The sequence below is a fragment of the Melopsittacus undulatus genome, chromosome 1 (assembly GCF_012275295.1).
Source record: "Melopsittacus undulatus isolate bMelUnd1 chromosome 1, bMelUnd1.mat.Z, whole genome shotgun sequence".
In the NCBI taxonomy this organism is placed as follows: Eukaryota; Metazoa; Chordata; class Aves; order Psittaciformes; family Psittaculidae; genus Melopsittacus; species Melopsittacus undulatus.
The window spans coordinates 149593443-149607274 of record NC_047527.1 but is presented as its reverse complement, the minus strand read 5'-3'; the positions used below and the strand labels follow the sequence as shown (position 1 = coordinate 149607274).

Sequence of the window (13832 nt, the reverse complement as noted above, 5' to 3'; positions counted from 1 at the left end):
GCATCCAAGACAAAGAGTGTAATTGTCTAATAAATTAATCAAAGTAACTGATGGCAGTTGTGGACTGCTGCATTAATAACCTGTTCTGCTGCTGTGGCAAGGATTGTTCGTCATGATTTTCCCAGGAATATGGTGTATATCACAGCTCATCCTTGCTACTTGGATCTCCTGGAGGCAGCCCTTATGAAAGTACTTAATATAAGCAGCTGCTATGAAGACAATCAGTGGCAGGAGTGAGTATTCTTACATAGGGTCATTTAGTTTACCTTTTGGTCTGTTGAAGAAGAGAACATTTTAATTAGTTTACCAGTACTCATCTGTATAACCAAGCAAATAGGTGCTTTTTAAAGCTATCAAAAGTGTTTAGTACACACATTCAGAATATGTTGCTGCTTGAAAGCAACTGAATACAGGAAAGCTTTAAATGGACATATTTGTTTCTGTCCATATCAAGTAATTTCCTATAGTCATCCTTTCAGAAAATCCGGTGCCCTGGGCCACTGAAGAACAATCTGGGGAGGAAATGTGCTGCCCATTGCAGCGCTGCAGTGCTTCCACTCATCTTCCTGACCCGTAAATAAAACCTGCTCTGAACAATGATGGGGTGGTGTTGAATGCAGCTCTGTAGGGTTGCACGTGTGTTTTGTGAAAGAAATCCTGGGAAGTGAGTCAAACTTTATTCAGAGCTCCAGATCCTAAATTTATTGGAGAGTATTGAGCTAGTTTGGCATCATAGAGCAACTGTGCTTTGATCCACATTAACCTCTTTGTCAGGAACAGTGGGATTAAATGCACCCTCAGCAAGTTGCTGATGACATCAAGCTGTGTGGTGTCGTTGACACGCTGGAGGGAAGGAATGCCATCCAGAGGGACCTTGACAGGCTGAAAAGGTGGGACTGTGTGAACCTCATGAAGTTCAACAATGCCAAGTGCAAGTTGGGACACTGGTTTGAGACAGTCCCAGGCACAAACACAGGCTGGGTGGAGACTGGATGGAGCAGCCCTGAAGAGGGGGACTTGGGGTGTGTTGAGCGGGGAGAGGCTCCCAATGACCCAGCCACAGAGTGTGCTTGAGCCCAGAACCCCCCAGTGTGCTGGGCTGCACCCCCAGGGCATGAGCAGCACTGGTTGAGGGAGAGGATTCTCCCCCTCTGCTTTGCTCTGGGGAGACCCCCCCCTTTAGCTCTGATCCAGCTGTGGGGCAGCAGCATAAGAGGGACGTGGAGCTGCTGGAGAGAGGACAGAGGAGGCCACAGAGATGCTGTGAGGGCTGGAGCAGCTCTGCTCTGGAGCCAGGCTGAAAGAGCTGGGCTGGGGCAGCCTGAAGAAGAGAAGGCTCCTTAAGGGAGACCTTAGAGCAGCTCCAGTGCCTAAAGGGGCTGCAGGAAACCTGGAGAGGGACTTTGGACAAGGGCCTGTAGGGACAGGCCAAGGGGAATGGCTTTAACCTGCCAGAGGGGAGACTGAGATGAGCTCTTAGACAGAAGTTCTTCCCTGTGAGGGTGCTGAGGCGCTGGCACTGGGTACCCAGAGAAGCTGTGGCTGCCCCATCCCTATCAGTGTTCAAAGCCAGGTTGGACACAGGGGCTTGGAGCAACCTGCTCTAGTGTGAGGTGTCCCTGCCCATCCATGGCAGAGGTTTGGAACTGGATGATCTTAAGGTCCTTTCCAACACAAACCAGTCTGTGATTCTATGATCTGACTGCTGTTGGTTCCGTGTCCTGCATCTCTCTGAAAGAAAGAAATCTGTGAGGCCCAACAAAGTGTTGGGGGAACTGGGCATCTACTTAAACCAACCCAACAGACAGAACCAAACGCTGAGGAGTGTGTATAGCAGCAAGAGTCTGAGCTCTGAGCCCCCTCCGTGCCCCTGCCTCCCCCGGCCCTGGCTGAGGAGGATGCGCTGGGAGTGGTGATGGGCGTGCGGGAGGCGGTGTGAGCCACTGCGAGAGCTGGGGGAGAACAAAGTCAGAGCAAGCGAGGTGGAGCCAGCGGGGCGGGATGCACTGAATGGGCAGTCTGTGTGAGCCCCAGCGGCGGGGCTGGCCCAGCAACAACTGCCGAGTTACTTTCCGCCTGGATGGAGCGAACTCGGGCTGTTTTCAGCTGAGTGGCTGCATTGAGAGCAGGAGCCTGGCTTTCTTTCGCCGCAGACACTGAAATCCTCTTTGCACTGAAGTTTGAACCCGCGGGGGAGAGCGGATGGTATCAGAGCTGGCAAATGTGGGAAATGGCTTTTCCCAAGCCTCCGGCTGCTCCGCTCCTTGAGCGGCGCGACCGGCTCGGCGGGAGGGAACAGAGATCTTGCCCATCCCATGCTCCGTGAAAGACCTTCTGTCATGATGGCTTCCATAGGTATGTTCTTGATTTCTTTCTCTGCCTCTTTGCCGTGCCTTTCCCTCGGCCTGAAAACTCGTTCTGTGGGTCCTACTTTCCGCTGGCAGCGTTCCGAGCACCGCGCGGCGGCCGTGAAATGTGATCCGCAAACGCTGGAGGAAAGAAGTAGGGGTAAGAATTATCCTTGTGTGGGTATGTAGGAACGTTTGGAGGCCACAGAGAAAGCGAAAAGCGTTGCAGACAAGATGTGTCAGTATGAGGTTTTTTCCTGCGGTCGCTAATGGAGTGACAGAGGGCATGGGGCAGGGTTCACGAGCTTTGGGAAGTGATTTTTCTGCTGAGGAAGACTTATGCTGCTTTGTGTGGTGGTGGCTTTTTGTTTTGTTTCTTTTTCAAAGTAGAAAAAATGGAGCCTGCCTGGAACGTATGTAATTGCTGACTATGTACAATAAGTTTGTCCAGGCTGATTCTTTTCTCGCCCCCAAGGAATTGCTGGTAATGTTGCTGCAGCATTAAGTTTCCTTTCAAAAGCATGAAAAATGAACTGACTTTGTAAACATAAGTCTCTCCCTAACGAGGAATATCACATAGTTTTCTGCTTTCTGGCTTAATGAGAAAAATGGTGTATTGTGCCACGAGCATTGTCAGAGTGATTCTAATTCAGGCAGTACATGTAAAATATTCTCACTTCCTTACTCCAGATCTAAATTTCCCATCAAAATATAACACAGTCCTAAAGCAGCCAACTATTGTATGGTATCATGGGCAGGGTGCACCAGAATGCTTTAAAGAGCCTGATTCTTCTGGCTGTCAGTAGCAGCAGATGCTTGTGTGAGCTGCAACCCTAGTTACTGAATCACAATCCTGAAGAGGCAGACCAGGTAATCATTTGGTAGCTTCACTTCTTATCCTTTTACATGATACTGGAGATACACTGAACTGAACTTGGTTTTACCTGTTTCAACTTCAGATGATTACAGGCAGCTTCTGAAAAATCAGTTCCTTTTCTGATTCCAAAATGAAAATTGGTTTAGGTGTCCTATTTCAGAACTAAAAAGAAGGTCCTGGCTTTTGGTATTCAGGCTGTAGTGAACTGAGCTCAGCTGTTTGTGACTCCAGAAAAGAGAACACGTTGAAGAGGGGCACATTAAGGCAGTAGAAGAGCAGGACCAAAGTGGGACTTGTGATAGAACGTCAAGACACCAGTTTGATTGCTTCCACTCTTTGTGCTAATAAGTATGCCTCAGATGTCAAAAGCTTCATAACTGGACCTCTGAACTGGACTGAGACAGGAAAAGGGGAGTTCAAATTATCTCTTCCCCTCTTTTTCACCTTAGATGCCATGCAATTGAAAATGTCATTTGGTGCTTGCTTTCCAGGAATACCAGAAAGTCACCCTCAGGCTCAGTCCCTTCATCATTCACTCAGGATTTGCTCCAGTGTGCCCCCTCTACCTCTCCCCTTGCCCCCTTTGCCCTGGGTCTCTCAGTAGACAGGAGTTGCATTTTTCAGTTCAGTACGGACCACCTGGACCTGCATCTCCCACATCTCAGGCAATTTCAGTAGCTAACGAACTTGGGAGGACAGGGCAGATGTTTTACTCTCCTGTCTTGAAAGGTCTTTCAGGGCATTCTGCCTGAGAAAGTACTGCTGTTCATCCTGAAGGTACCAGTCTGTGCACTTCGGATTCCTAGTGGGTTTTTTCTCGTCTAAAGCTATTGCAATTGAATTTTGCAGTTTGATGAAAATTGTCATATTCACAATGTGAATATCTGAAATTCCATCAGGAGATAAACCACAATAAGAATGGAATTGGCTGTGTCTAAAGCCACTGAACAAAACTAATTTGCTGTGAAAACTTAGTTGCGGGTATGTTAATAATTAGATTCTGGTGGTTTTGTTGGATCTGGTTTGGTTCATCACTGTGTTGTGATCTGTTCATGTACCATGATCTGCTGTACTTCAAGGCAGAATGCAGTGCTCATGTTTCTGTGTTACGGACTGACTGTGATGCTCTCTTTAAGAGGGGTTTGATAAATGTCACATTTTTTGTTTGCATATGACCCAGATGGCTTGAGGAGATGCCTCCGCAGTTGATTTGCATTCCTAAGGCAGCAAAACTATGCTTAAAGTCAATAGCAGAGCATCTGCAAGACCTTTTAAAATACATGAGAAGACATGTGCAACTGATTGCTTTAGTCCCTGGGGAAGCTGCTTTTCTTTTTTCCTCTAGTACTATTTGGGAAAATAATAAATGAGTATAAAAAGAGACTTCAGAAAGGTGTGATAAGAATTTTACTGCTTTCAAGATGCTGAATTGCAGCTTGTATTTGGCAAATATGAGTTATTTGTGTTTTGGTGGTTTTGAATGGGTGTATGGTACCAAGCATCTGAAAATTGGTGGGTCTGTCAAGGGAAAGGCTATTTCCTAGGTAGAAAAGAAGCTGGAGAGTGAGATCTTGAGGACAGCAACTATGGGTGGGAGAATGTGGGGTCTGGTAAATCATCCTTTTGATACTTATCCCTGTGCAGACAGGGGCAGAGGGTAAGTGCAATTAATTCCCTGATTCTGGGGTTGCCTGGAGATAAGCTGACCCCTGGCATAGCTTCAGAGACTGCGTTTGTTTGTTACTGACAGAAGCCTCTGTGGGCTGTTATGGGAGCTGGAAGTTGCTGGAACACAGGAATGTCCCAGTGTGCACCCAGCCGTTGCCACGCTTCTTGCCAGCAGGCCACAGTCTCCTGTGAAGGTGGCAGAGCTCCAGCCTGGCTCACCCAGGGCTTGCTGGGGATGGCTTCTGTGCCAAGGGTAGTTCCTTGGGGGGCAGTGGGGCTGATTTACAGCTCTCTTCAGGCAAAAGGCAAGAATGGACTTTATTATTCTAAATAAACGCATCTGAAAGGTTCCCAAAGCACAGTGAAGCTTTCTAAATGCACACAATGAATAATCGCATGAAGTTAGAAGCCTTCAGTCCTGCAGCATGGCTTAGCTTTAGTTACTGACAGTTTGTGTTCTGTTGAATGTGTTATTTCTGCCACCAAATACATGTCACTGAGAAATAGTTTACCACCTCTCCAAATTGCTCTTTTATTTCTCAGGTTGTCAGCCACCACTCTGTGTTGTTTTCTGTAAGAGCCAAGCACATGGTACATACTCCACTGAGATCCTTCTCAGTGCTGTTTAATGAAGCAATCGAGGCTGACCTTTGAGGTGCAGAGGGGTTAGTATGTGGATGATGGAGCCACCATCTTCATAGCTTCTCCAGGTTCAACCTGGCTGATCTGGTTATTCACAGAGTGTTGATCCAAACAGGCATTAGCAGAATCTCCAAGCATTAGTTACTTTGTCTACTCCTCAACAAGCTTGAAAAAGACTGTTATATCTGTTTGCTGTTGGCAAAGAAGGGGAACTGCAGGTGCCTCAACAGTAGTACGTGATTTTGGCTCATGACGTCTCCTTCTGAAATAACACAGGCGGTTATGAAGATGTTATGGATATGCATAAACCCCAGCAGATTCCAGGCCAGCAGAGAAACTGCTCCTGTTCCATCCAACCTCCCCTCAAAACTAAAACCTCCTCCTTTTATCCCTAAACTGCCCTTTCTTTTCCTGTCGGTGGTCTCCAAAGCCGGGTGTGTGCCCTGCTGAAAAGGGTCAGGAGCTGCAGTGGGTATTGGTCTGGAAGAGAGTGGATTTCAGATTTTCTTGTGATTTGATACTATTCACCTATGGGAGAGGGGATTCATCTGAGCAAAATGGGGTCTCCATACTCTAGTTTGGTGGTTGGTTTAGCTATAATTGGGTGAACTAAAAAGCAGAAAACATGAAGATAAAACCTGTGTTAGTCTTTTAGGATTATTAATGTTTTCTAAATAGATAAGAGGTTTGAAGAAATACTGTTGAAAGCAGGATTTCTGTGGCTGTAGCCAGTAAAATACCTGACTAACCTTCAGTATAAAATCCAGTTTGTTTATAAAATGTAGAAAATGTTGCAGATTTTCAGGTGCCCTCAGAGCTCCTCTGTGGCAGCAGAAACTTCGTGTAGCGTGGTGACTACAGTGGGTAAAATGTACTGATTCAGCATTTGGTTGATGCAGGTTTTGGGGAGAGATTGCTGGAACATAAGGCAACAATAACAGTGATTGTATCAGGCTATAAGTTGTTAATTGTAAAGTTTCTCAATGGATTACCTGTTTTCTAAACTATAAACTCTCCACATCTATCAGAAATGTGAAGAGCATAGATTCATAGAATCCCAGACTGGTTTGCGTTGGAAGGGACCTTAAGATCATCCGGTTTCAACCCCCTGCCATGGACAGGGACACCTCACACTAGAGCAGGTTGCTCCAAGCCCCTGTGTCCAACCTGGTCTTGAACAGTGCCAGGGATGAGGCAGCCACAGCTTCTCTGGGCACCCTGTGCCAGAGCCTCAGCATCCTCACAGGGAAGAACTTTTTCCTTAGATCTAACCTGAACTTCCCCTGTTTCAGTTTGAACCCATCACCCCTTGTCCTATTGCTACAGTCCCTGGTGAAGAACTCCTTTTTTGGGGACAGTGAACAGGAAGTTGTTTTGTTGCAGCTTGGGGTAGCTTGGAGTTTTCTTTCAGTGCGTATGGCTTAGGTTAGCATAGTTGTGTTTTACTCTTCTCCACCAAAAGAAACACTAATAGAATAAATGACATGTTCTGAGAGCTCTTATTTTTGAAACACCTAAGTAATGGTGGAAGCTGGCTAGCAGCAACAGCTTGGGGGATTTAGCTCTGAACAACTTGTGTTGGAAAGGGTAGCATGTACTGTGTGCAAAAAGAGGTAACAAAGTCATTCCCTTGGCAGGTGAAATGAGAAAGACAAGAGCTTGAGGATTGTTTGTTGATTTCCACATATTCTATAGAAAGAAAAGAACAATAGGGCCAATGTTTGTGGATTTCATGGAAGGGAGTAATTCTGATCGCTGTATTTTTGTGAAATTGAAAGCAGAATATAGCAAGTATAAAAGGTCACAGTTGCAGAGTTGAAAGCAAAAGAGTTTCAGCATTATCTCAGTCTCACTAATTTTGGCACCTGAGTGTTTGGAAAAGAGAGGAGAAAGTGAAGATGGCTGCCCCATAAGAACCTTGCAGTGCCAAGGACTTGAAAAGGTGTCAGTTTGTGAACTGATGCGGGAGACTTCCTGTCTCCTTTCTCCATATGCAGGGATTGTTAACTCTGGCCTTTCCTGTGAGCTGTATAGAGGTTGTGAAGGAGCTTCACTGGTGCCAATTGTGTTGTTAGCACTCTGTCAGCTGCCGGAGGGACTCTTTTTCAAGGGAGCCAAATCCTTTTGTTATGAATTCACTTTTTCCAGGGTTTTTGGCTCTCAGGGGTAGCCCAGGCCTCTGCTTCTCCGTGCTCTCACTGTGCAGTTGGAATTGTGTGCTCCTTTTCACTTCATCCAGTCCAATTAGCTGTCATTGGATGTTGCATGTCAGTGCCTCTCTTCCACTGAAGCTCTCTTCCTTGCTCCAATGTTTCCTTTGAAACTGTGACTTTCCAGCTGATCTTTCCATCCACATTTCCTTTACTGAAATATTGGCAAAATTACTTAGAAGACCGAAAGTCATGCCTGCTCTGTTCTTCGATGGTGTTTTTGCTTTCATTGGTTGTTTCTCTGATGAAGCGTTCTCCACTTTTTTCCTTTTATAGATTTCAAGGTTTGGAAAGAAACATACCTAAACAAACCTCTCTCATAAAATGTGCTTAAAGATCTTCATCCAGTACTTTTTGTCTTACACACTTCAAGCCATGGAGCCATCCACTGTGTCTCTAGACAGATTGTTCTTACTACTAAAGGCTAAGGTTGTCTCTGATCCTTGCTCTACCTTTCCTTGCATGTGTAACATCTCAGAGCTGAGTTGAGCCTTAATCTTCTGCAAGACATTCAGGTGAATGGCAGAATAACTTGCTTGATGAGCAATAAGATTTCAATATTGGGAAAGGGAAGTGGCCATCTTTTATCTCCTGGATAAGGTAAAGTTGTATCAGCAGAGACTATTGTCATAGGAACTCTTACAGTTCCCTTGCTGTGGGAGAAGAGATGAACAGCTCAGCCCTGTGTGGAGTTTACACTGGCAGTGATGTAAACTCTAAATGGTAGTTGGAGCCAGCTGAATGCCAAGCTGTGAAGTGCCATGGAGTTTTTGGGAATGCTGAGAGTACTGCATGCCTCTGTGGAAGCAGAGGGACCTGTGAGTCAGAGTGTTGATACGTGGAATGTTTCATAGCCATATCTGAAGTGGTTTTTGTTAGGCTGTAGCCATCGAAAGGATGGGTCACAAAATAGACTGTGAAATTGCACAAAGCATCTTATCTTTCTGCTGCTCTTCAGCGCTGGCAGTGGATCAGTTACCTTGGCTTGCTTTAGAGCATTATGCTTTTCTGTGTCCATTCAGCTTTTAGACTGGCCTGAGATAAGTTAGTGGTGGTCAGCTCAGGGGTTTGAGAGTGGAACAGTGACTTAGAGTTCTCTGTCCCCCAAAATGCAACTGAGGACTGGAGTTTTCAACCTCATCCAATGCAGGTTAGGCACCAGCTTCTCAGAAAAACAGCTACAAAGATGGGAATGTGTTAAAAGCTGCTTTAGCATACAAGGTGGAATAGCTGCTTCTTTCCTTTCCTGCCGTTGTTGGACCATTGTCTCCAAAGCTGTGAGGTGATTTTGCCCTTCAGCTTCTACAAGAATGAGGAAAAGGAAGGTTTTTACATCTTTTATCTGGTCAATGGCATGGGTTAAGCCACTTGGGAGGGAAGGGGGGAGTGGGGTGGTGGATTTTTTGTTTTAACAGATTTAGTGGATTAAAGTACAGGTTAATCTGTAACTACCTACATTATATAGCTGTGTCCTAGACACGTACAGGAGTTTGTGCTTACAACTGAAAGAAGCTTGCAACTTTCACAAGTACTTGCCTTTTACTGCCAAGTAGAACAGTAGAAGAGCAAGCTGGATATTCTTCTGCCTTGCATGTGGGCACAATAGTATTTGTTTTCTTCCCAAAAGTCACTTCTCTGTAGTGTGTGATGCAAAGAGTCCAGTTCATCTGTTGGGTTCTGCCTATAAAATGGATGGTCAGTGTTAGATACACAGATCTGACCTGAGTGCATGAAGACACATTAACATGAATGATCCTGATTTTGTCATGTCACTAATATTAAGTAGGGACCTGCACTTTTACACTGTCATAAGATAATGGCATAGGTTTAGTAGGGACCTGCAGCAAGAAGCCCTGATACTTTGCATCAAACATGCCAGGGAAGTCTCTATCATGCATACAGAAACACTGCTGAAGCTATGGGGATTGCATTGAGTTAACAATAATGAGATAAAGGGTTAAGAGCTGACTAGTGAGTGTGGGCTCTGCATCAGACAATAGAGACATAGCTGAAATATTGAGCGAGCTTGTTTTCAAATGAAATATAAACAAAGCTGCTTTCGTGGGAAAGTGCCTTTCAGATAGACTTGTACAGCCTGGGAAGAGCTGTATGGAGTTTGCATTCTTTCCGCACATTACATGCCTGGCTGCCAGCAGCTTTGCACTCTTAGTTTAGTATTTTACACCTGTGAAAATGGGTTATGAAAAGAAATGCTGCATCTTTGAGTGGGACAGCATGCAACAGTCGGTGCTCTGAAGATAACAGCAACAGTGCAAGGCCTGAAACAGAAGTCAAGTCTCGGTCCATTTCTTCAAGCAATTGCTGTTATTGCTGGGAGAAGGAGTGCACTTTGCTGTGTGAATGCTTCAGATTAGCTCTTGAGCACATAGCTGAGATCACATTAGATTGGGAGATTTTAAGCTATTTCAGAAGGAGTGTCACTGCCCTTCCTTTCCCCAGGTTTTTAGTTACTGGAGTATAGTGATTCACCAGTATGGCCTAGTATCAGGGGCACAAAACCAAGCAAGCATATGGAATTAAGCCTGTGATCATAATTCCCAGTGGCTGTAGGGAATCATAGTATCATGGAATGGTTAGGCATTAACCTCTTCTGTGCAGTAGCAGAGTCACCTCAAACTGCAGTGTAATTGGGAAGCATCTGCAGGTTCATGTGCAGAGAGGGGAGATGGGATTGCTGCTGCATTTATGACAGTTTCTCTTGCAGATGCTGCTATCAGTAAGTTCATCTGCTTTTAGTCTAGTGTCTGAGGGGGCTCCAGTAGTCTTCAGATGTACAACATCAGTTTGACCAGTCCATCTTCAGTGAGTCTTTTTATTTCTCAGATAATAGTTTAGATAAAGTAATATTACTTCATTATGTATTGAAGTCATAGCAAGGCTTAACATCAATCTTTATAATACTTGGGTAAATGGTCAATCTGTTTAATACTTGTAAAAACAAGCACCACTGATTTCAGCAGGAATATGGTCTAAATCATGGGTTTGTGCAGCCAGCTTTTTTTGACTGTGTTTGCACCAGTATGAGAATGACTGTAATATATCTGATCCATTAGACAGAGATTTCTCTAGCTGTTCCACACCACACACATTTCTGCACTATTTCCTTAAAGTTCACTTTTATGGCTGGCGTGGCTGTAGTTAAAGTAATGGCTATAGATAAAAGTGTTGCAGTTTTCTGTTTCCCTCACCCAGTTAAATGTTTGCTTTGTACAGTATGTATGCTATGTGAGGAATTCGAATGGTTTGCAGTCAGGACACTGATTTGCAGATTTTCTTATCTCAGGCATTTCTTTTAAGTACCTTGCACCCCCATTCAAATCATAGTAAAGACAGGATCTACGATGAATTGAAGGAAAAAGAGGATTTATTTAGACGTGTTTCAGTGTTGCTCACAGAAACAGTGAGAACCTTCCTCCTTTTTATATGAGAAAGGTTTCCTTATGGGAAAGATGCATTAGCACAATCTTAACTCGTTGTAGGACTGGAATTGTAGAAAACTGTGCTGTTGAAGCTGGGCTTATGTGAATAGGTGTTGGATGGTTTTAGACACAATGATGAAATACAACCCTCACTAGAGCTTGACTGGTTATTAAAATGCACCCATAAAGAAGGGATTAAACTGTTCCTATATAAAGCCTAATTATCAAGAGAGGCCTTGCAGAGGTATCAGCCAGCTCCCTCAGCTCCTGCATGTGCAGCCTGTCAGGCCCCAAAGGACATATTGAGGCCTTTCAGTTCTTAAAAGGGGCCTATAAGAAAGACGGGGAGAGACTTTTTAGTGTGGTCTGTTGCGACAGGGTGAGGAGGTTCTAAACTAAAAAGGGAGATTCAGGCTTGGATGTGAGGAAGAAATTCTTTACACTGGGGGTGGTAAAACACTGGCACAGGTTGCCCAGAGAGGTGGTGGATGCATCCATCACTTGAGACATTCAGGCCAGGCTGGGTGTAGTTCTGGGCAACCTGATCTAGTTGAAGATGTCCCTGCTCATTGCAGGGTTTTGGACTGGATGAGCTTCGAAGGTCTGGTCCCTTCCAACCCAAACTGTTCTGTGATTCTATGACTTAGGTACGTCCAGTTTGTTTAAGTGCTCTTTTACTTGGTCCTCCTTCACTGAGGGTAAGTCTTCCTTGATCCACACTTTTCCTGTGGGCTCAGGGGTTTGAGATTCCCATAGGCCTGTCTTACTGGTAAAGACTGAGGTGAAGAAGGTTTTGAGTACCTTAGTGTGTCATTTTCCTTCAGGTCCCCTGCCCCATTCAGTAGTGGGCTGAATTAATACACTAGTTTTCTGTCACTTTGATGTTTAAGTCACCCTGGCAGTGTGTGTAGTTACATAGGACACGACTAGACATACCTGATCAACACTGTGGCTTGTGGAATGCAAACCAGCTTGGAGCAGACAGGACTGTTTTCATTCAGGGCTAGAGAATGTACCCTGGAGAACTGACCAAACAGTTTGAGTGGTGCAATTCTGGAATTGTTACTACCTCTGCTATTTGTCTTGCTAGATACTTTCAGCAATCAACATAGTGTTGTGAAATAAAATGTTACTGCTCAAACAAATAATAACTCTTCTTTATAGTCTGTTAAATAACAGCACTTCTGTCAGTAGAAGGACCATCAAAATGTGAGTTGTTTTTTCACTTGCCTTGCACTTTGTTTCCTTTGCTGCAGAATCTCGAAGTTACACAGAAGCCATAAACCACTCTCTGGTGATGTCTGACAGCACTGTGGGCACTAACCCGGCCTTGCTGAGGGCAAACATGCAGACGGATCCCTCCTTTCAGCACTGTTTTGCATCTTCGTGTACTGTGTCAAGTAACAGTCCTATCACAGGGGCAGAAAGGTAGGGAAAGATTCTCCTACCTTACTGTTTAATTCTTATAACTACTTTCCAGCCAAGATGCTATGCTTGCAGAGCATTTGTGCAAGGGCTTTGAGTTTGGTTGTTACATTTAGTGATGATGTCCACCAGCAGGAGCTCACCACATACACAGATGTTATTTGTATAGCAGGGATACTGTTAGCTTTGAAGATAAGTAGTAATACAAAAATAAATAGAAATTTATAGCTCAGTTACTTCACTGTATGCTAGTACAAGCTTGTACATATTTTCCTGTGTTCTTAACCAGCTCCTCTAATGCTTTACTGAAAAGCAGTTAATGAAATTTCTCATTGGAGTAAGTTGCAGATGAGAGAGTGGGAGCACCCTCCTCACTGCAGTACCTGTGTTTCTAGTCAGTGAATGTCAGAGGATTTGGTTTTGGTAGTGAAGAGCTGACTCCCTCCCAACTGCCCAGCAGGCTGTGAGGTTTTATTACTTCATCTTTGTATTATGGTAAACGTGTAGGCTCTGGACCAGAGCTTGAATAGTATACATTTAGAACACAGTTCTTGTCCCAAGGAGCTTACAGCATAAGATGACAAAACAGCAGGAATCACAGCAAGCAAACAAAGAGTCTCAGGTTACTGTTACAGGGCTCAGAAGAACATGACAATGGATAGTCAGTCATTAGCTGCACCCTGTATTTACTTACTAGACGAGGTGTTATGTTACAGCTGTTTAGCCTTCCTTCTCTATCACTCCGCAACAACATTCCTTTGTGGCTAATTATCCTATTATGGTTCTTGGATCACTGGCTCCTTGTTCACAGTAAGTATTTGGAATGTTGTTGGTTGGTGTGTCAGACTCTCAGTGAGGAGTCCAAGTATGCTGATACCTATTTATCTTTTATTTATCACATCTAATTGAGTTCAGGCAGTACTTGAACTGTGCGAGAATGTTTTTGTAATTATGAATTTGAATCATAAGACTGAACAAAGTATGTTAGTGTTTCTGGAGGCAGAGGAGGCAATGTAACATTCATTATGAGTAGATATGAATTAAAAGCTTATTGGGCAATGGAGTCATTATCAAGTTTACATTCCTACTTGAAGCTTTATCTAGAAAGTGTTCCTTTCTAAGCATTTTCTTTCTGCCATTTTTCATTTCATCTAGCAGATAGCTGCAGCTCTGTGTTTTTTTTATTTTACAATGATTTCTTCTGTTTTCCTTCTGCTTTCAT

The 13832-nt window shown here is 44.3% G+C and overlaps 1 protein-coding gene across 2 annotated transcripts in view; it reads left to right on the top strand.

Moving 5' to 3' along the window:
- TNS3 (tensin 3) overlaps positions 1-13832 on the top strand; it is a 192842-nt gene that overhangs the window by 160363 nt on the left and 18647 nt on the right. For both annotated transcript variants that reach the window (XM_034062598.1, XM_034062597.1), the window contains one exon: positions 12442-12613. In XM_034062598.1, coding sequence (XP_033918489.1) covers positions 12442-12613 — 172 coding nt within the window. The remainder of the gene's footprint in view (positions 1-12441; positions 12614-13832) is intronic.